Here is a 23,717-nt window from a genome sequence, read left to right on the forward strand (position 1 = left end):
TTATCGAAGTAAGGCTTTAGCCCCTCCAAATCCCAAACGCTATTTGCGCCTAGGGGTCTCAGGTGTAAACGATAGTAAAGTCAGCAAAGGCGCCCATCAATCAGAATCTAGTGGGAGGGGGGGGGAGACAATATCATACAAAAAAATAACTAAGAACCAACAAAATTGACTTTATTAAATAACACAAAATAAATACAAAACATAGATAAACGATGTATTATACCTATTTGTAATATACTAATATATCATGTATTATAATATCATCAGTAAAAATAGTTTATTATTTACAACTACAAAAAATTAAGATAATTTTACATTTGTCTAGGGAGGTGACATGTCACCTCATTGCACTCCCTAATGGGTGCCCTTGAAAGTTAGAATTTGGCGGTAGGAAGTTTCGAAGTTATAGCCTAAAATGAAGTCCACGATTTTGCGCATGCACAGCGAGTCATATTATGGTATAATAGTTTACCATGTGACTCAGCATTTTATTTTAAAATATGCGGTTTTTACGCTGAATTTTTGGAGCAATTACAGATTTTTATGTCCTTGTATACCAATTTGGTTGTTTTTTTAGAGTTACACTAAATCTCAGTTTTTTGTTTGTTATATCTGACAGCTGACGCTTTTGAAAACTATATCATTAAATATAATACATTTGTACAATTGTACTGGAAAATTGATTGCTAATAAATGTATCATTAACAAGACACTATTTACGTTGTCATCATCGATAACTTTTTATTGAGTTTTTGTTCAAGGACGAAATATTGTACTTTCAAATATGAAAAATAAAAACATTCAACACTTTTCTTCCGCAAAAAGTAGATAGGTACTAGGTAGTAATTTATTAGCCTATTATATCTCATATTTTAGAGTAGGTACATAATTTGTAAGGCATTTGTATTTATTTATTTTATTAAATATACGGGATAAACCTTTTGATACCTAATCAAATAATTTTACTATTCCAATTAACATCAAGTTTGTTAATTTACATATAGAAAAACAATAAAACTTATACCTATATAATTAACACATTTTAAAATTGCAGTAAAAAAATGACTAATATTATGAAAGAAATTAAAGGAATACATATCAATACGATATGCAGTATAATGGCACATTGTTGGGTCACATCCCTCCAATATATTAAGTTAATTTATTTATCACCATTTACACTTAAAATAGGTGTATAAAGTATAATAATAGCAGTTACAAATTTACAAGCTATTAGCCATTAGGTACGTACTTAACAGTTAACACTTAAGAGGGTGCTACACCCATAAACGTCTCCAACTTACAAAGTATGTCAACATAGAACTATTTGGACAACTGAGCTAGACAACTATATATAGTCTATAATCCCTCTGTATTAATAGTAGCATTACAAAAAATCCACAATACATAGCAAGGGCGCCCATCAATCAGAACATATGGAGGTGACAATATCATAAAAAAATACCTAACTATAGTTCATTTAGAACCAACCAAATTGATTTTATTAAATAACAGAAAATAAATACTCAACATAGATAAACGATGTACCTATGTTATATGTCATGTATGCTAATATAATCAGTAAAAATAGTTTATTACTTACAATAACCAAAAAATTACAATCATTTCACATTTGTCTAGGGGGGTGACATGTCCTAGGGACTAGAACTTTATCGGTGTCGTAATGATTTTATTATTTGGATGACATATAAAGACAATTAAAGTTATCAATTTGAAAATATTAGTATTTTAAATTTTATTATAAAAATTATTGGTTATAGTGGGTAACCAAAAAAATAAAAACGCTATGACTCAGATATAGTTATTTTCTGTGGCGTTGTAGAATTTTGGTAATTCTACTACATCCAAATACACAGGGAGTACTTATATAGTTGTCCGGCTCAAAACAGTTTTCTCTATAGTTCTAACTTCTAAGTTGTACATATTTTGTAAGACGTAGACAACACAATACACATGCCGGAGTAATTTGAAGGCGTCCTCTTAGGATAAAATCACGGACTAAGATATATCTTAGTCCGTGGATAAAATGGTATAATTATTGTAACATGCACTATGTACAATTGTCAATACTAAATTGAGGAGGTGTGTATCAATGTATATAAATATACATACCGATTACCGATGTACCTAATCTTATTATCCTATAATGGATAATAAATGCCAATCATAAATGAAATCATATGTGGCAATTGAGTGGTGAGGTATAGCCCCCCTAAAAAATATACTTATAACTAACTTTAAAATTAAAATATATCAAAAAGCCTATGTGATGCCTAGATACTAATCTTACCTTAAAATTATTATTTTGTAAGGGGTCAATTCACTCTAATGTTTACACTAACTGAGCTAAACGTGATCTGCTGAGTGTAACATATGCTATGTAACGCACTTGTGAGACGGAGACAACAAATATATCCGTGTAGGTGTACTGTAGTGTACTCATAATACTCTTCCCAGATGTGTTGATTCAAATATTCAATAGACATAACAAACTACATAAGTTATTTATAATAATACAGCATATTTCGTTATCCGGATAAACAATATTTTATTGACATTTATAGAAAAAAAAAATTTAATTAATCAAATACAATGCAAGTGAGGACAGTATAACCAAGTTGTTTACCAAACAATTTTAATACATTTTAATTTTTTTTCTCTGATTATTTTAAAAAGTATACTGAGCATTTTCAATTTCGACCGTCTAAAAGTACAAACTAGATCCAATTTGCTTCCAAAAACATACTTTTGGCATCTAAGTTTATGATCCGAGTATTTTTTTTCTACCAGAAAAGTTGAGGAGTTACAAAAATTTAAAATACCTCAAATAAACGTCTGAAGTTATTAGACTGGACAAAATAAAATTGTAACTAATTTTCAAGCCCCCCTCTCCATTGAAAAATCTTGCGTACGCAACTGCAATATAACAACTGTTTACAAAAAAAAACAACTGGAACAACCCAACTGCAGCCTCGAAGGCTATAAAAGTTATTTTAGATACATTTTCGGAATTTATTGTGTAACGACATACATGTCAATAGATGCTATTGGATAGAAGTTCCAGAACACTTAGTAATTTATTTATTTTATAAAACAAGAAAAGTAATTAGTATTAAAAATAGTATTTAAATTAAGAACATTGAAGTAACTTGTTTTATTTATTATGTTAAATTTAGATGAGTATAAACTTACAAATTTTTTAATTTAGTCATAAGTTCCTTTAAAGTTATTTTATTTAAAATAAAAATTGTAACATAAGTCTCTTGTTTGGTAGTTTTAAAACTTGTACCCACCTGGGCCTCAGTCCGCTCTTTAATTTAATTACTATAATAAACTGTCTTATTTCGTGTTAAAAGCATTGTGATTTTATATCACAAAACCAATAATTAAAAAAATTTAATAAAATATCTAAAAAAATGAGAGTATTCAATTGTTGATGATTTATCTACCAATCATCTGGTATATTTTATTTTATGTTGTCCGTTATTTCTATATTACATTATCATTGCGTTTTTAACAGTTTTTTTTTTATCTATTACCAATACGCTATACCTTAGCAAAAACATGTTCAAACGCTTATAAAAATTTACTGTGGATATACGCCCAACTTTGTCTTTAATTTATACTGTAACAATTTACTAGGAATGTTGTATTACATTTTCTTAACCTGTATTGCCAGAATGGAATGTCATTAAACAGATTACATTTGTTGAAATATTACTATACACAGTTGGTTAATAGTTAACATTTAGAGCAGTCCCCAAAACATTCAATTTTTCGTACTACACAGATAGTCCCAAATTGGTCAAATTTAAATTATTTCAAAAGATAAATACTAGTATACTATATACCACCGTTCACTACAAAGCCGATAATAAAAAAAATAGCTAGTCTCAATAACAATAACAAGGTATGAGGTAAGAGTATGAGACATAACATAGATTGCAGTTTGGTACAGAATACTACGTGTAACTCCTTATAACAACTCCGTTTGGCTGTAATATATTATATTGTTATAGTTGTATAAAAGTTATATGGACATATTTAAGTTCTTAAATTATAGAACTAGTTGTAAGGTTTAGGACAGTTAGCACTCACTCATAATATTAGATGTAAACTGTGTTCAGTTTGATCAATAGAAGCAGATCACAACGCCTTAAATTTTTGACCACAATATTACATACATAATGATCAACTTTAAACATTGATAACACCACCCATGTAATTAAACACAAATAATTAAAATTAATATATTTTATTAAAATATATTCACCTTACATGAACAAATTTGATAACTAATATTACAGCAGAATATTTAGTTTAGAGAGAGACAATTATCAATTATATTTAATAAATGTAAAATATTTATGTGTTTGTAATAATATAACTTATGTTAGAAACTAGTAGTTACATAACATACAATTAATCATTGATGAAAATTCCATTTACAATGAAAAATGGATACAAACTTGTTAAAATATTAAATAATTAAAAAATATTGATAGAAAGCACTAAGCTAATACTCATGTAAATTACAATTGATAAGTTCACTAAGTTGTTTATATTACTACTCTTTAGGAATTGTAATTTATAAAAGTAAGAAACCTAATGAGTAATTTACTTAATCTTTATAAATTATTTACTTACACACGTTAGAAATATTATATTATTTCTTAAACTACGGAAACACCAAAAAACAAAGTTTCTTAGCTAAAGGATTTAAAAATAAAAAAAAGAAATGAATAGAAAACTCATTTAATATTAGTTAATTCCAATGTCAAATCTCTAAAATACAATTTATGAAATTGTACGGATGGAATAAGGAGGAATGAACAATCATACTTTACAACACAAATCAAACAAAATCGTATCCAACCAGAAGTCAAGTTTGAAAAATTGATCATTTCAATACACACTGAATACTGTTTACACTTAAAATTTTCTGTGGGCTGGTCTTCCACCACCCCAAGATCTGTTTCCACCACCGCCGCCGCCGCCGTACCATTTGTTACCACCACTCGCTAAAACAGTAATACAAAATGAATAAATACATCAAACCAAAAGAAAATAGGTTAACTTACGGAAAGAACGTGCAGCCATGGCAGCTAATTTGGGGTCAATACGTTGATTGGCTTCAGTAAGAACAGCTACAAGGTCTTTGGCTTGTTTGCTGTTGGAATGGGTAAAGAATGCATATGAGGTACCCTTTTGTGATGATCGTCCAGTTCTGCCTATTCTGTGAATATAATCTTCAGAGTTGTTGGGGTAATCAAAATTGATAACAAATTTGACATCATCGACATCTAAAAACAAATTAAATCATTAAGACTATGACAACTTTAATATAATGAGCAAAATAATTACCTAAACCTCTGGCAGCAACGTCAGTAGCAACCAAAATATTAGCTCTTCCACCTCTGAATTCTAAAAAATAAATTAAACATTATTTTAAATCGATATCTACATATTTTTACATATTTTAAGTCAACATACGTTTCAATACATGGTCACGCTCTGATTGTGATTTGTCTCCATGAATTCCAACAGCTCTTGCCCTTTAATTCCAAATACAATATTAAAATAAGAAAACAGTTTTTAAAATTAAAAATATAACCAAAACTACAGTAAAAAAATGTATACTAAATACTAATTTTGCACCTAAAATTTCATAATTTAATCAGATCTTCTTAGAGGACAAATTAAGCAACACAAAGTATGCTTATTAAGTAGAATCATCATGTATCTTTAAGTAAAATGTACCTTTTTTTAATATAAAATAAAGGCTATTCAGATCTTCATAGAGGACAAAAAACAACACAAAGTACGTTAACAACATTTTGGATCATCATGCATCCTAAAGAAAACGTAAACAAGTATCATAGGATAAAATTAATTGACAGGAACCTATGGTAATTACAAAATTCAGATCTTCTTAGAGGACAAATTAAACAACACAAAGTATGCTTATTAAGTAGAATCATCATGTATCTTAAATATAAAAGAATGGCCAAAAATTCAGATCTTCTTAGAGGACAAATTAAACAACACAGAGTATGTTATTTTTAAAAAATCATCATCGTATTATATAGCCTTATTATGAAAATTAATGTATAAATAGCAAAGAAAATAATTGATGACTTACCCCATATTAGTTATTTTACGTGTGATTGTATCCACCTTGCGTTTGGTTTCAGCAAAAATAATGGTTTTATTTTCTTCCATATTAGCAATGTCTTGCAATAAATCCATTAATTTGTCTTCTTTTTCGTGTTCTTGACAAACATCTACATTTTGTAAGATATTGTGGTTGGCAGATAATGTTAAAGAACCAACATTCAATTGAATGTAATCGCTTAAGAAATCATTTGCTAACTTCTGAACTTCTTTAGGCCATGTGGCTGACCACATCAAAACTTGTCGGTCAGGCTATAACAATAAATAATATAGATAAGATTTGTAAATAGAACAAGAGGTTTAATAAAAACTTACTCTAATCTGTTGAATGATTTTCCTAATTTGAGGTTCAAAACCCATGTCAAGCATACGGTCAGCTTCATCCAATACTAAATAGGTACAACGTTGCAAATTGGTTGCACGAGATTCTAAGAAATCTAATAGACGACCTGGTGTAGCAATAACAATCTCAACACCATTCATTAAATCTCTAGCCTATGAATTTAATTAACAATTTAGAATAGGTAACAAACAAAAATTTACAAATTTAATTGTTGATTAAGTAAGGAATTAAAGTTTCATAATGCATTCATCGCTAGGCACTGAAAACTCTTCGTTCAAAACTGATGAGCTTTAACTTACTGTTGTTTCAGTGCTGCGAGAAGTAACATGCTGACGATTTTAGTTTCCGATGTCTAAGGAAATGAATCTAGGATGAGAGTTCATAGGAAGAAAACGTATCGGTTACTTGAACCGAAAAATAAATGGCCGCCAATTAATATTTTAATTGTTTAAATTCGGTTTGCAGCGCCTCCAAATGCATGAACACGACTTATATATAATAATATAATAATTATTAGTCATGGTCCAAAAACACTGTGCGTTATTAAGGTTACGTTATTATTTCATTATGTAATAAAAAAACCGTTTCTGCAAAACCGAATTTCAAAATGGCGGCCTGCAAAGAACAAAAACAGAACAACCAATTATTAGTACACTGAGAAATAGAAAGCATAAATAAATTGACCATTTAAATGTCATCAATTTATTACCTCATTTCAAGTGTAATTTATACCTGATGTGATTTTGGAGCACCACCATAAATGCATGTTGACCGTAAATATGTGGACTGATTGAATAATCCAGCAACCTTTTGTATTTGCTGGGCTAACTCTCTAGTTGGAGCCAAGACTAAAGCAATTGGGCCATCTCCTTTTTTCAATGGCTCTTGATTATTTATGTGTACTACAGCTGGCAATGTATACTACAACATATATCCAAATTTTAAAGATACATTTTTTTTTTATTTATTAAGTTTCAATAAAAAAAGAAAAACTTACACCCAAAGTTTTTCCAGAACCAGTCTGGGCTACTCCAACCATGTTTTTGCCACTCATCGCAATAGGCCAACCTTGTGCTTGAATAGGCGTAGGTTCAGTAAAACCCTCATTCCTATAATCATAAAAATAAAAGGTTAATTTTGGTATATTATCAGTTATTTATAAGTGTTGCACAAATTATCAAAAAGATACCATAAGATAAGAAATTGTCTCACCGTATAACAGTCATAACATAGTCTGGAAAATTTGCTTCTTTAAAATGTTGAATTGGATAAGGAACAGGACTCCTATCTGAGCTCATCACGGTGATATCCTTTCCAGTTCTATACTTATCCACTTCTTCATAAGATCTAAAAAAAAGTGTATTAAGTAGTAAGTACCTTTCATGAAATTCAAATTTATATAATTTTCTTACCTTCTTTCAATAGTTGGATGAGGAACATAAAACTCTTTCTTAAATGGCCTTAGTTGGACACGGTCCCAGTTGGGGGCTTGTAAATTGGCACCAGGGTTTTTCTTGGCACCACCCATTCCACCACGACCACCACCTCCACCACCGCCATATGATGATCGTTGGCCTCCATAAGAACCATTACTTCTTCCGCCACCTGTACCATTTCTTGCATAAGACCTATAATATAAATGATTCATTCAATTATATCATAACATAAAATTTATGAATAAAAAAATTATTAAATGACAAGCAGCGATTGTCATAATAGGGATAATTTAATAAATTATAACAGTTTGAATTACCAAAGATAAAGATCATAACATCATGATCTTAAGTTTAAATTTAATATGCAATAAAATTAATTCATATCTGAACGATGATAACTTTATTAATAAGTACGACATTGTTGACTTGACATGAGCGCGTGCAGATAGCTATCATGATCTTAATAATATGTTAGTCAGTAGAGCAATTTCAAATGTGTACGGCTAATAAAGACTTGATAGAAAAGGGATTGTTAGTGCATGTCAACAACTCGATGACACTGAATATATGGGCGACTACTTACTCATGCTAACCATGTTATGTAGTGACATCGCAGTCGAACATGTTACATTGACGGACATGACTGCTAATGCTGTTATGCAAATAATAACTGCAATTTGGTAGTCACTTTGATTGGGCATAATCCATACATTTTTAAGAATAATTTTTTTTTTGCCCAAATTGCGAGTTACAAGAGGACACTAGTTAATTTCCAATCTAGTGAAGCCATAAGAAAGGAAACTGCCATACCAGTCATGGTCATATTAAGATTTAAATTAGTAAGACTGCTATAGTGCTACTGTTACTGTCTATCAATGAGTTAAGAAAACATGATTGTGGTACCGAATACAAAAATTACATATTTACTAAAATAATAGTAAAAATGTAAACAAAAACCTATTGAAATTAATTAAAATCATTGAAAAAAAAAAATCTACAAACCTACTTACTGGGATAATTATGAGCACAATATTTAGGTTAATACACGATAATATATTAAGTTGGATACAAAATAATAATAAATAAATGCATAACCTATTTACATTGAATTTAATGAAACATAGTTTATTTAAATAGTTGGAAGTTTTTCAATAAATATTAGTTTTAATTTGTACAGGTGTATAAGAAACCTAGCTATATTGATTTAGTTCCGAGTAAATATATGCTTAGTCAATGGAACGAGCACCAGAGAGCAGCACAATAATGTCTTAGAAAGCGTGCAATATTGATTAAATTACAATACCAGTATGCGTCTATACATACGAAAATGAAACGCTTTAATAAATTGATCGTACAAACCAAAAATGCATTCGACAGTACTAGGGAATTTTAACGTAAGTAATTTTAACGAAAGTAGACATTCGTTAGTTTCATAATAATAATTGAGGTTAGAATAGCGAGTCCTAACCTAACGCAATTCAATATTTGTGAATAATTTTCAAGGGCACATTTTACCGGTTGCCCAAATACGTTTAGTGACGTAGACAATTATAACCAATGTGGTAATTAGTTTGGTAGTACCGAAAAGGTAGGCAAAACCTCAACCCGACAACCAACCCTGAACCCAACCACATTGTTTCCACACCACCTATGTATAACAAACAACATCGCGTACACCCACACAACTCAAGTTAAATTTAGTTTCTCGTCCCGTGAAAACTAGTAAACCACGCAGCACGATGTTAATGAATAGTTAAAAATTGTACTTACATTATGGTTATTTTTTCGGTAAGCAACTGTTGACGATTAGATATGGATTTGACGTGTAGTGGATTCAATATGGCGGACCTGACGACTCTCAAGCCTTGAGCAAACATTATAAATTAAACTAAATTAAATGTAAACGGATATTAATTTAACTAAAGTGAACGTTCAGGAATTGTACGTTCAATACTTACAATATAATAGAGAACGTGGTATATGATGACGACGTTGGATTGTCGTTGAGACTGTAGGTTAGGAATGAACAATAAAATTCGTTTGGACGACAAGTATAGTGTATCGTCGACGCCTGTTAACGAAAGAAAGAACGATGTTCGATCGTCGACCCCACGGGCTACGACGGTCGATCGATGACGTATTTCCTTGTACAACTATGTTATGCGCATGCGCAATACCACAGTAGTACCACACTCGAACAGTGCTGCCAACCCAAACTATCAGAGACGTTCCTGACTTTTCTTATAATATGCATATGCACTTAAAAAAATGATGTATATAATATCATACATATATATATCATATATACGATGTATATTATATTTACATCGTGGTTACTGGTTATATTATTATACATCGTCATTCTACTCATTCGTCATTAATAAAGTAAGAACCTTCATGATTCATTATTCAATCTCAGTTTTTACAACTTTTCAGAAGGAATAAAAACCATGTGTATTTTGAAAGTTTGAAATGTTGAAAGTTATTACTGTTAATATCTCTAGGTAGAACAATTTAATCAACTATAAAACAATAAAACGTAAAGTGTATACATGGAAGGGAGTTGGAATGAAGAGATCTATCTTTCTGAAAAGTTTTTTTTACCAAGAATTTGTTTTTGCAAAAGATTCATATGAGCTTGCTTTGATCATATAATATTTACGTTTTCAAATAATACATAGATCAAAATCACAAACGATGTTGGCCCACTCAACACCACGGATATAGATCTATAGCCGTATCTATAGCCGTGCTCAACACTCAACAGATGACAGATATAGCTAGTATATAGATAATGAAGAATTATATAATAAACACATTATCTATATGAGATTATGATTTATGACTATATATGTTATAGATACCCCGAGGCAAATATGTATATAGGTAATTGAGAACATCCGAACATATGTCAATATATTATATATGTTAAACAATAATAATATCCCTATTATATAGGGATTTCTCCTATGAGACCTTACTGTTGGTGGCCCTAAAGACCAGGAAAATATAACCCACCAAAGAAACACCTCCCAAGAGCATAAATAATAATACTTATAAGTTCTAATGGCTATATTATATGTTATAATATTTGTTCTCTTTTCCATAAGACAATAAGACTATAAACAAAAACTCTACTCTATAACCTATAAAGTGTTGATCTAAGTATCCAACTATGGTCTATCAATAAATCAACATCTTTGTATTATCTATATGACTATATTTAACCTATAAAGTAATGGTCTCTAACTCAAATTATCTGCAACCGGCCATATATTTGTACGAAATAGGGTCGCTAGCAAAACGCCTTTTTTAGATTACCCTAATTAGTATTTTCGTACTATACTACTATATATGTCTATATACTAGTATAATAATAACTATTATATTATGATTGATTTAGTAGTATTAATGTATTTATTATTTGACTTATATAAATCGGTAGATAATTTAAACAAGTGCTAATTAATATTATACCGGTAAGTATTAGTCCATGTCTCACGCACGGCTGCACGAATTACGACGTAATATAATAAAACATAACTTAATAGACTTATGTAGTTATGTCCGAATGCATGCATAGTCAATTTGTTTGTCACATAATTATGACATGTCTTATACTGGTAGCTTGTGTTGGTATTTTTGGCAAAAAAATATTGTAATTTGAATGTTATTTTAATGATCTTAGTAAAATTAAACAAGCAGCAATCTTATCATAACGATAAAACCCGTACCTTTACCTTTAAAATTAAAACTACAAAGAAGAATTTATTGTCGATATCATTCCTCGGCTTCCTTACGATTTTCGTTATCACCGGCTTCTATTATATTGTTGAAAAATGAATAAGGATTATATTTTTTGTAGCCTTGATTATAATCACGGACTAAGATATTTAGTATCCATATGTATATATATAAATCTTAGTCCGTGATTATAATAAAGACGTCATCACATCAAGGTCACGGGCAAATTGCGTGTTAAAACTTAGAGGTGTTTGAACCTGTATTGTAGTCCGTGGACAGCGTTTGTGCCCTTATAGTTTATTCTATATTATATTATTACTATACATAAAATATATTCACAATAATTAGTTGATTAAAGAAGAATGATTATTCTGAAGTCTCCTCTAAATATACTTGACAAAAATTAAAATGTCTAAGAATGAGACATGAGTTATGAGAAAATTCACTCCATCCTTAGATCATACTTCTATCCAATAGTTGCTTCTAATTTCAGCATCTCGCAACACCATTTTTATAGTGCTTAACCACATTCAAAAGTTGTTTTTCTTTTATTTGGACAAATTACTCCTGAACTATTTATTTCATCATTTGACATATTTTTATATCTAATATAACGTATACTCTAGAATAGGGGTGGCAAATTATTTAGACGCTACGTGGAAAAATTACATTTTATTTTCACTTGAGCTTGCTATTAAATTATGAAAAGAGGTAAGTAGGTAGGGACATATTATGAGCATACCGCTATGGCGCTATTTATCGGTCACTAACGATATTATTCAATTTTATCTGTGGATATTAATAAATACATTAGGTATATATATAATAATACATTATAATTTTATTTATTATGGAAAATAAAAGTAATATATATATATAAAATATAAATATTTAAATTTTTCGCGTGCCATGGATTTGCCATTGCTTCCCCAGAATCAGTGGCGTAACTGGATAAAAATCTAGGGGGGGGGGGGGGGGGTGCAAAAAAATTAACCTCCCGTTCGGCCGTTCCCGTAGACATAATCGTGATTTCAAGATAATAACGTGTTCACAAATCACGGATTATAATAGTCACGAATAATGCGATTATTGTAATAGTAGTAACACTGACAATACCTATGTCAACATTATATTATTCAACAAGAGAAACCTAAAATAAATATAAACTTTTATAAAGTAATTTGAGGAAAAAAATATTTTAATATTATGTTAACAGTCTTGTTAAGAATCCTTTTTTAATGTGGATTATTTAGAGGGGCAAAATTATATTTTTTCCCCCACAAACATTTCTGGGGGCAAGTGCCCCCCTCCTTGCCACCCGCAATTACACCACTGTCCAGAATATTATCATTCATCTAAGTAAAACAATCGGATGTGTTTTATTTATTATTATCTAATATCTCTGTTTTCATTATATATATATATTCCACAAGTCACAACTGAAATTATATTTACATTTTTTGTTAAAACCCATAAGTATTTTACCAGTAAGGAATAATAAGTAATAAAAATTCCTTATAAGTTATAATATCATACTGAACTATGCTCATAAATTTATAAAATTTAATAATAAATAATAATTACCATTTAGCATGTAATGCGAATTAGATAGGTAATGGCTTTATGTGATATTAAATTATCCTCTTCATAAATCACAATAATTATGAAATAAATAAGTACCTACAAAGTAATAACTTATATTAATACTAAAACATCTTAAAATCAATCAAATAACAATTATACATAAACAATAATTTATTATTCACTATAAAATTACACATATACCAACTATTGCACATATTAAATATTAATATAAAATTCTCTAATACAGTATTAATGCATTATTCAATATTTTTTATTTCACATAGGAAATATTATACAAATTAAATACTGAATATAATAATAAAACATTTTTTTTTTGTAAAAAGTTAAAAATAATTTGCTATCTATGGGTAATTTATATTGATACTACAAACAAGAGTTCATTAAAATATTTCCATTAATTATATTTGTGCTAAAAATAATAATTTTTATACTCATTGATTTTTCTAAAAAATGAAGTGCCGCTTGTTCAGCGTATGTTATACCTCCAATTACCATAACATATACAGTTTTTATACCAGTCTTAAAATCATTAACTTGGAATGAATAGTTAGATAATAATTTAACAATTTCTTCCTCGGGCATTTCTTCTTTACACATAATCTCTATTAGCTTACCAATAGCAGGGACATATGATCCACCAAATGCTGCACTCATGCAATGCTCGCTATCATCTACAAGCCTTAATTTCTGCATCATGTTTTGCATCATTTGTTTGGTTTTATTAATGGATATAATTTTATTTAAATTACTGTTTAAAACCGAGCTATTATCATGTTTTACTATTAAATTCATTTTCTCTAAAACATGGAATGTTTCAAAATACTTGAATCCATATTGGTGTAAAAATTTTGTTTTAATATTATTTAGTTCAATTGAAGTAAATCCATCTTGGCATTGTGAAAATAAACATATGAGCTGCAGTATATTGTTGGCACTACCTTTTCCAAAGGCCAACAAATCTTCTATACAGTTTAAGTTTTCTTTACGACTTCTGTTTTCTAACATATTTTTTTCTAGAGTAATATAATCAATAAATTTATCACCTATTACTTTTGATACAACTTCAGACGCATCTATATGGAACGTAAGATTTTTCTTTGACATTAAGACACTCTGTAACTCTTGAGTAACATACAGTTTCATTTCATCTAGTTGCAGTTTTTTGCTCTTTTCCAGTTTATCCTGCAATTCCTTGGATTTTGATTTCCAGTAATTTAACACATCACCAAACTGCTTGTATTTGACATATTCGTATGTTTCATCGGGGTTACATAAGTTTTTTATAGATTTAGTTCCGTCAATTTTTTTTATCTCAACTATACCGTTTTGTATACCGACTACTTGATCTAAAAGACTGGCATATGTACAAGGAGTTAACAGAACACTTGCATAATCAAAATCCCTATCTAAAATACAAAAACATGATCCGCTATTAATGCTAGGCTTTCCTCTATCTGTAAAACATCTATTCAATAATTTATAAACAGCGGTAGATGACTTTCCATTTACACACACAGTCTTAGGAAACCCCAAAACCATAAAAGCTGTCCACAAGGCTTTGGCAACAGGCAATAACAATGACTGGTTTTCTTCGACAAACACATTTTTGTAGAAATCTATCATCTCCAATGAAAGTAATGAATCTCCTAAATGAATGAAATCCCATTGAAATTCAAATATTTGAATGTACCCGTAGACACCTTCCTCTTCAAATTGTTTTTCAATAGTAATCAATGACCTGGGAACAAGAATGATTTTAATAATATCTTCAGCTATGCTTGTCCTACTTAGACACGAGTTAATGAGATCGCAAATAATTTTTGTCGCTGGTAGATTAGACGACACCAAAAAGACACACTGCCGATCGGTAATTGGATTGATCGATTCTTGCAGTTTATATACCTTTTCCACCCCATAAAGCCTTTAACAAAAATGCATTTTATTATCTTAATATATAATTTCAACAAGATCATACCTTAAACTTTTCATATCGATGAACATTTCAAGGGGTTTAAAAAGTCTATGTTCTACAACTAAGTCTTTAGGTCCGGGCATATCTTTCAGTATATTGATTAAATTTGTGTGGGATATTTGAGGAAAAGCATTTAACACCTTTTTGTCAAACATAATTAATATTTTCTAAACATATAATTTAAAAGCAAAAATTGTTAAAATAATAAAAAATATATTTATATAGGTAGGTGGTACCTATTTCATAATTAATATTTTTAAAATTTAAAATATTAATATAATACTAATTCTGAACCTGCAGGTTTTGGTGCAAACAACAGAAGCCAATAACTATAGTAAGTAACAAATAATACCTGTTATAATATATAGGTAATAAATAATAATCAAAAATCAAAGTGGAAATTATACATTTTTACGTAGAACACGGACTAAGATATAATGGAGCAGATTATCAGTGGCCTCGAATGTATGTCCAAGAGGCTAATGCGGGGGGTTGCATTGATAATTGAGAGTTTACAGCGCCATCTGTATAAAACACGGACTGAGATACAAAATGTGACGCTAAATAAAACCACTGGTAGCGCTGAAAACATTCAATTATGAGTGTTGATGATAACAGAGGTTCCTTTTTGCGGGCCGTCTTGTCGATTCCAGTCCATTATATTATCTTAGTCCGTGACGTAGACCTATCCGGCTTGATAATCCCTCGATAATAATAATAATAATAACATTGGTGATAAATGATGATAAAATAATAATAATAAGTATTAACCTTAAAATATTATTGATAATTTCTAAGTGATAAGAAAGTTCATTTATATTTTTTAAAAGCGCAAGCAAACATCAATATTATACCTAATATTATTATATTATACTGTATTAACTCAAGTATAGTAAACTATTAAATATAAACCAAACGCACTCATTTGTTTTGTATTATACTATTATAATCGAATAACTAAACATAAAAACGTATTTAATTAGATTTTTACATAGTTAAGTCAATCAATTATTATTACAAAATGTTGTTTGTTTCACGTTGCACAAGATTGTGTCAAAACATAATACCAAAACACAAGAATTGTGCACTAACCAGAGTACCTAGTCGAAATGGATATATTGTATTGTAAGTAAACCAATAGGGTTATATATAAATTAATGCTAAAAATTATTTAAGGATTTGTAATAAGATTCAAAAATTCCTTACAATAAAGACCAAAAATATCTATTATTATTTTTGGTTAAATAAAATATCACTAGGTACCTATAACATTAATTGTGATTTTATTATTGTACTTTTCCTACTCAATTAGTAGTTAATATTGAATGAATACGATAAATAATTAAATTTCACTATCTTAGATTGCCAGAAATCAGTAAAGATTTAACAGAAAGTCTTTTACAAGTAAATGCTGACCATCCAAGTTTTACAGGCTTAGATATCAAAAAATGTGAGAACACAATTAGTAATCAGTTTATTGATTTTGAATGTGGCATACGCGATATTGAAGATTACCTTAACTCAGGTAATATAATTTTGGGTAATGATTACTAGAAAACATACACCTTAACTTATGAACTGGTTTTCTTTTTAGTTGAAGATGGAAAATATGACTTATTTAAAGATGTATTAGAACCAATTGAGAATCTTAGTCATAAATTTGATCAAATATGGGCTGTATTAAAAACATTATATTTAGCTGACAGTTCAGTAATGCCGGCTCGAATATATTATCCAATACACAATAAAGCATGTATGTCTCATACAACCAAATACAATAGCAAACCTATTTATGAAGCATGTAAAGTGAGTATTATTTTATTAAATTTAATTATTCTCTTGTGTAAATAAATATCAAATAATGTACAACTTTTTTTTAGAAAGCTGATTTGTCTAAATTAACTGAAGAACAAGTAGCAGTTGTAAATAAATTTATTAAAGAAGGAAAACTCAATGGACTTGAACTTAGTGAAAAACTTGATTATTCATTTAAAGCAAATAAACAAAAATGCAGTGCTAAGCAAAAATATTTTAAAATTCGTTTAGAGGTAAGATTTATAATGTTTGGTACTGATTTGGTTATTGCAATTAAACAATTATATTCACCTGCAATTTTTTATAATATTTGGTATACTTTTTAATTTTTTACCTTAAATGGATTAAACTTGATCATTGTGGTCTAAAAAAATGTACCTTTTTTATGTAAGTAAGCATAATGCTTGTTTAGCATTCCAGTTTAATCATTTATCATTCCTCAAAATAATGTGCTCATTTAAACCATAATGATAAATATTGTGAATATCGTAAGAGAAAACTAGTTGCAAGTGAATATATTTTTTTGGTACCATTAAAAGCCTGTAATGACTTCCAAATTGTGTATCTAAATGAATATTGTACATTTAGATGGCATGGAGTCAATTTCAACAAATAATTGATAATCCACAACTAGTCAAAGATTTTCCAGAAGACCTTTTGACATTAATGGCACTAAATAAGTAATATTTTATATAAATATTATATAATCTTGTAATTAAAAAAAAATTATTATTTGTGTTCATTTTACAGAAATAACCCTAAGAAACGTCCATGGAAAGTTGCCTTGACATGGGGTACTGCAGATAGATTTATTGAGTATTGTCCTGACAGAGATTTACGTTGGAATGTTTGGCAAGCTTATGAAAAGGCTGGATCACCTGCTGACGAAAAAAGAGAACTTAATAATGGTTTAGAAGTTGAAGAAATCCGAAAATTAAGGTAAATTAAATATTAATTATGAATTTTTAAAAAATTGTCGATAACAATAAATATTTGGTACTTGCAAATTAGTAAATATTCAACTTACATAGTTACATAATACAAATTGTCAGCCTAATTCGCAATTGTTATCTCCATATTGACTATTTTTCAGGAGAGATGAAAAACCTTTTATTAATATGTTTTACCTAATTCGCAATTATTGTAACTTCATATTAGTATATTATGGAAAAATTTTGTTTAATCAATATTTAACATTTTAGATTCTGAGTGGAGCGAGGAAACTAGTGGTCTTACAATGGTGTTAATTTAATTATTTATTTATTTTTTTTTATCCTGTTATACAAAATTTACACCAGAAAGAGTGCTTTGATTTCAACATATAGTATCTTATCTTTTAGCAAATTGGATCAAGATGGTACTTAAGAGAAGTCATTTTTCGATTTTCTCAATAGTTATTAAATGCCACGGGAAAAACCACCGACAAAATACAAAAAACCGTTAAAAACTTGATTTTAATTTCTAACGCTTTTTGTTTATCACCAAACGAATAAAAATAAAAATAAAAATTTTAGTTATTTTGTTGTAATATATAATATTCATTCAACTTACAAGCTATAATAAATAATAACATTATAAAATATCCAGACTGACAACATATCTCCTCTCAGAATCGTTTTTCGTATACAATAATATCATTGAATTCAAGTTTAATGCAATCCATTATACAGTGACCCACTTCTAACCTACTGTACAGCAGAGGTACATCCACTTACTTACTTTTTTATTATTAAGATAACGTTACACACACATACATTATCTCCGTTTTACAAATGCATAACAGCAAATTGTATATTCTGAATATAAAAATGTGTAAGTTGTAAACTGCTTATGTATTTTTAAACCAGTGGCATAATTTCAATTTTTTTATTTTAATACACATTAGTATGCAGTTTACAAATCTTTTCTAGAACTTATCCATTATTCAGGCCAACTAATTAAAAAAAAATACCAAATCACAATAATATTGAATTTTAAATATGCAAATGTTTCTCTTGCGGTTTAAATGATTCCATGTTTAAGATGCTCATAACTTGCTTTGAAATTAAATTATTAAATAAAACCTATGAGATGCACTGAATAATACTCTTACTTCTAAATTTGATTATAGATCAATTCACTCTATAAGAGTTAAATTAATTATTCAGAACACACAATTTACTACGTTAACATATTTGTATAACGTAATAAACGCTTGCAGATATAGCATCCTCTTAACATTAATCCATATCAATATCTATCTGTATGTATATATTATATAAATAAATGTGAAATGTGATTTTTACTTACCAGTTAACTCAAAAACTATCAAATGAATTAGAACTGAGTTTTTTCAATTTAAAGAGTAATTATGAAGCAGGATTTATTGACCCGACTGTCCACAGAATATTGAGAGATAGGAATTCACCAGTTGTACTATTCACACAGTAAAAAAAAATTTGTATAGTTTAGCAGAATCGCGTTGCTTTCAGATTTTTTTTTAAATAAAATAAAATAATATTTAATTAATTATTTGTTATTCAAACGTATAATAAAAGGCAATGTCCTTATGTTTTTAGCTTATAGACTAATCGACCAATTTTGACAAAAGTTTCAGTGATTGATGATTGTTCTTATAGGTATCAGGAATGTTTAGAGAGTAGTTTAAACCACATTGAAAATATACCAAGTGCTATATCCAATATACCACAGCACTCACAGCCTGCTAATATATTAGTTCATAAAGCGAGGTACACCGATGCCAATTTGCTCGTAAACTGAGGTACACTAAAACTGAGATATAGTGTCTTATTTTATGTTTTTTCATTTTTTCCTTGGTGATATAGAGTTGTACACTTTTGTAGCTAGTAAAATATAATAATAATAATATAAAAAATGTGGTATCAACTATTATCATTATTTAATAATCACAATTCACATATAACAAAGTGTAGACAATTTCCTTGTTTCATTAAAAAGTTGGAGTAGAGTTATTTTGTTGGAATTTTAACACTTGATTTCTTTGAAAGGTCTAATTAAATCTCGAATTAAAGTTGTGATATTGCTATGGCTCAGTGCAATATATTTAGTAAATACATTAAAATCAAGTTTTTGGTGTTGTAACTTGTGGCAATTGCTTAATTCATCTCTGACTTATTTATTACCTATCTAAAGGTAGTACATTTCTACTGAATAATTAAAATAAAATAATTCAATACTATTCTATGTATTTATTTAAATGATTGTTTTGTATTATTATTATTTATTTTATTAATATATTATGTTAAATATTATAAATTATAGACTTGAAGCTGCTGAAAAATTGGGGTTTAAAAATTATGGTGAATTATCATTGATTACAAAAATGGCACCTTCAATTTCAGTAATAGAAAATACATTATTGACATTATTGGATAAAGGTAAATTACAATATACTTTATATTTTTTGTTTTATTCTGTATTATTTTAAATTATTTTGATTAATTGTACAACAATTAATATATTTGAGAGTTATTTACTTCAGATATATTATATTTATTATGTACCTAAACTATTATGCAATAAATAATTATTTACAGCAAGACCCTTACAAGACAAAGAAATAGAATCATTACAACAGTTTTCAAATAAAAAGGGTAACGAGTATCCTATTCAAATGTGGGATGTTAGTTACTGGTCAAGATTACAAAAAAAAGAACTTTTTGGGTTAGTTAGTTTCCAATTGAATTCTTCATATTGGGGTATTTAATGCATATATGTATAAAAAATATTATTATTTTAGTTATGATGAAGTTCAGTGGTCTGAGTACTTCCCATTAGATCGAGTTTTAGATGGTCTCTTTGAACTATGTAGACGACTCTATGGAATACGCATTTTAGAAATGCCGAATAGAGCTGACGTCTGGCATCCTGATGTCAAATATTATGAAATAATACACGAAAATGACCCTTCAATTGTGGCTGGATTTTATTTAGACCTCTGTTCTCGGTATGTACTATAAATTATAAATTGGAAGTAAATTTGTTAAATTTTTTGATAAATTAATTTTCAGGCCACAAAAAATGAAAACTGTTGGTGAACCTGGTTGGTTAGTAACTCATAGGACTGCATCATCAATACCAAAAAAAGTATTACCTTTAACGGCCCTAATAATGAACTTCCCATCAATGCAGAATAAAAACCCAAGTTTATTGAGTTTCGACCAAGTGAAAATCTTATTTGGAAAAGTAAATGTCTTGTTTGTTGATATAATATAACTGATAATATTCATAATATTTTGTAAAATAAATTTTAGTTTGGGCATTTATTGCAAAATGTTCTTTGTCAAGTGCATTATGCTGAAGTATCTGGTTTGAGTAATGTTGAATGGGATGCTGTTGGAATAACCAGTAATTTTATGATTCATTGGTAATTAATATTAGATGAATATCTATATATCTATACTGTTGCTTATATTTATTTAAAATATTTATTATTTCTTCAGGTTGTATGATAAAGATACATTTGACAGTATTAATAGCCACTACAAGACAGGTAAAAGATTACCAAATGATCAACTGACTGAAATGAAACAACACATGGCTGGGTTCAATACTTGTGATGAACTCTTCAAATCTATGATTGACATTAAAATGCATACTATGTAAGAATATAACATTTTAATATAGTTGTGTGCATTTAAAAAATATTGAAAAGTGAAAAATAAATATTTTATTTTATTATTCATTGGTATCCTAAGTGGTAAAACGTCATAGGAAAATATGAGACAATTTCTACCTACTTAGAATACGAACAAATAATTTGGTTTTATTAAATGTAAAAAATATATTTTTTCACAAATTTGAATTTAATAATTAGGGCTCAGATTTCGATGCATTTGCATTTTCTTTCTGAAATGCTTAACATTTTTAAAACCAATATATGAGTGTGTAATAAGTACATCCCACTAATAACAACATTTTTTGGTGGCATGTTTTGAGGTTTTTTGTTTAAATGCATTATTAAACGTTTTTTGGGTATTATTTTATTTTTGAGGTAATTTTTTATCCTATTTTTAGTAATATTAAGAAAAAAAATCTATAATATTATTACATAAATACACATATTGTAGTATTGTAGTATAACAACATAAGGTAAACTGGTTATTAAATAAAACTATTCACAGATTTATCTTGATATCTGGGGAATTTGTTTAGTACATTTTTAGAATTTTTGGTCATAAATGCATTTTTTTTATATTTTTAGGGCATTTAAATCCAGCTCTAGTAATAATATGTATATATTTGTCAAAATATTTTTTTTTATACTGTTCTTAGATTAGACTAGTTGCACGCAAGCTAACGGTGGCTGGTGTGACAGGTCTACCCAGTAAATATCCCAAAACAGCATAAATTTAAATATGAGATAATGTTGAATTTGTCTCATTCTGCCTGGCATAGGGAGGAATTGGAAAACTGGTGCGAGTTATTGTTACGTTATGAGGCATGTCTCACTGTTCATATATTTGTTTAATTTTATTTTTTAGTTATCGTCATTAACTTAGTTATTTATGTTACATCATTGATTGCAGTAAACTCATTACTGTGGTTGGTTTTTGATTTATGGTTTGTTTATTTCTGGTGTGATATTGTCTAATTATCAATAATATTGTCTTGATGTCTGATTTATTTTTTTTTCAATGTCTCCTCTTGATTTAAAGACTAACACCTTGCACTAGTAAATTTAAAGTATAATATGGTTAAAGTATTAAGTTTAAGTATTATGGCTTAACAAAAAAACTTTTAGACATAACTTTTGTGGAACACTTCTGTTAGGCTTTCAGTTATTTAATAATAATAGTTTAAAAATAAAACCTTTCTGGAATTCTTTTAAAAAATGTGTGATACTATCACATCACTCCTGTATATTATACTGAATTTGATGTATAGAGTATTTGGTTTATAATTATCTTTTATTGTGTTCTGTTATATTTATATATACTAATATATTTATCTTTTAGTAAAACAAATTGGAATGACCTGGTGAAAGAAATGTGGAGTAATTACTACGGATTTCCATTAAGTAAATGGAACAGTTTCCCATGCAGGTTTGCTGAAGTTATGTCTAATGAACAAGGAGCAGCAAGTTACTACTCTGGATTGTGGTCAAGAATAATAGCGGCTGATGTATTTCAATCATTTAAGGCTCCAGATGAAACTACTAAAAATTTAGGATATAAGTAATACTTGAATTTTATCACAGTTAATATTTCATATTTTACATTTTTGTTATTTAATAATTTTAGTTTTCGAGATACCTTTTTTGCATTTGGTGGCAGCTGTCCATCTGGAGAAATATTCAGACGTTTCAAAGGACGAGACCCTAATCCTGAAGCATTTATTAGTGATCTTGGACTCGATAAAGATGATAGTAATTAATTTATAGTTTAGTTATGTGTTATTATTTAAACACATCCAAAATGATGGATATTTATTATGTTATAATGTGTATAAAATATTTTCAATATAATATACATTACAAAGTATAATATTAAAATATTTTCTTTGGTTTAAAAAATTGTTAGAAATAATAAATAACTGAATAATCTTATAAAACATTTATCCCATTATTTAGATATCCTTGTTTTGT

The 23,717-nt window shown here is 28.5% G+C and overlaps 3 protein-coding genes across 5 annotated transcripts; 1 reads left to right on the top strand and 2 right to left on the bottom strand.

Moving 5' to 3' along the window:
* Window positions 1-4,760: 4,760 nt before the first annotated feature.
* LOC132940357 (ATP-dependent RNA helicase p62-like) lies at window positions 4,761-10,091 on the bottom strand. 2 transcript variants are annotated; one of them, XM_061007903.1, is made up of 12 exons: window positions 9,933-10,091; window positions 9,745-9,838; window positions 7,951-8,166; window positions 7,751-7,885; window positions 7,536-7,647; window positions 7,271-7,459; window positions 6,511-6,690; window positions 6,164-6,447; window positions 5,515-5,576; window positions 5,386-5,445; window positions 5,103-5,324; window positions 4,761-5,042 (listed from the first exon to the last, which is right to left on the bottom strand). In XM_061007903.1, coding segments are annotated over exons 2-12 (1,551 nt in total). In that variant the 5' UTR covers window positions 9,747-9,838; window positions 9,933-10,091; the 3' UTR covers window positions 4,761-4,953. The 2 variants fall into 2 exon arrangements, with proteins under 2 accessions (XP_060863886.1, XP_060863885.1); XM_061007902.1 differs by having other exon boundaries at window positions 9,745-9,862; window positions 9,933-10,077.
* A 3,306-nt stretch (window positions 10,092-13,397) lies between these two features.
* On the bottom strand, window positions 13,398-15,709 carry LOC132940529 (vacuolar protein sorting-associated protein 33B). Of its 2 annotated transcripts, XM_061008193.1 has the most exons (3): window positions 15,532-15,709; window positions 15,299-15,462; window positions 13,398-15,244 (listed from the first exon to the last, which is right to left on the bottom strand). In XM_061008193.1, the coding sequence occupies exons 2-3, from the start codon at window positions 15,448-15,450 to the stop codon at window positions 13,687-13,689; spliced, it is 1,710 nt and encodes a 569-aa protein (XP_060864176.1). In that variant the 5' UTR covers window positions 15,451-15,462; window positions 15,532-15,709; the 3' UTR covers window positions 13,398-13,686. The 2 variants fall into 2 exon arrangements, with proteins under 2 accessions (XP_060864176.1, XP_060864175.1); XM_061008192.1 differs by having other exon boundaries at window positions 13,399-15,244; window positions 15,299-15,709.
* Window positions 15,710-16,098: 389 nt separating this feature from the next.
* LOC132940528 (oligopeptidase A) lies at window positions 16,099-23,680 on the top strand. Its single transcript, XM_061008191.1, has 14 exons — window positions 16,099-16,420; window positions 16,657-16,820; window positions 16,890-17,101; window positions 17,176-17,343; window positions 17,699-17,790; window positions 17,861-18,049; window positions 20,393-20,508; window positions 20,668-20,794; window positions 20,871-21,077; window positions 21,142-21,316; window positions 21,385-21,497; window positions 21,574-21,732; window positions 23,089-23,307; window positions 23,374-23,680. The coding sequence occupies exons 1-14, from the start codon at window positions 16,317-16,319 to the stop codon at window positions 23,504-23,506; spliced, it is 2,178 nt and encodes a 725-aa protein (XP_060864174.1). The 5' UTR covers window positions 16,099-16,316; the 3' UTR covers window positions 23,507-23,680.
* The last annotated feature ends 37 nt before the right edge of the window (window positions 23,681-23,717 follow it).

This window comes from Metopolophium dirhodum, chromosome 3 (genome assembly GCF_019925205.1).
Source record: "Metopolophium dirhodum isolate CAU chromosome 3, ASM1992520v1, whole genome shotgun sequence".
Classification (NCBI taxonomy): Eukaryota; Metazoa; Arthropoda; class Insecta; order Hemiptera; family Aphididae; genus Metopolophium; species Metopolophium dirhodum.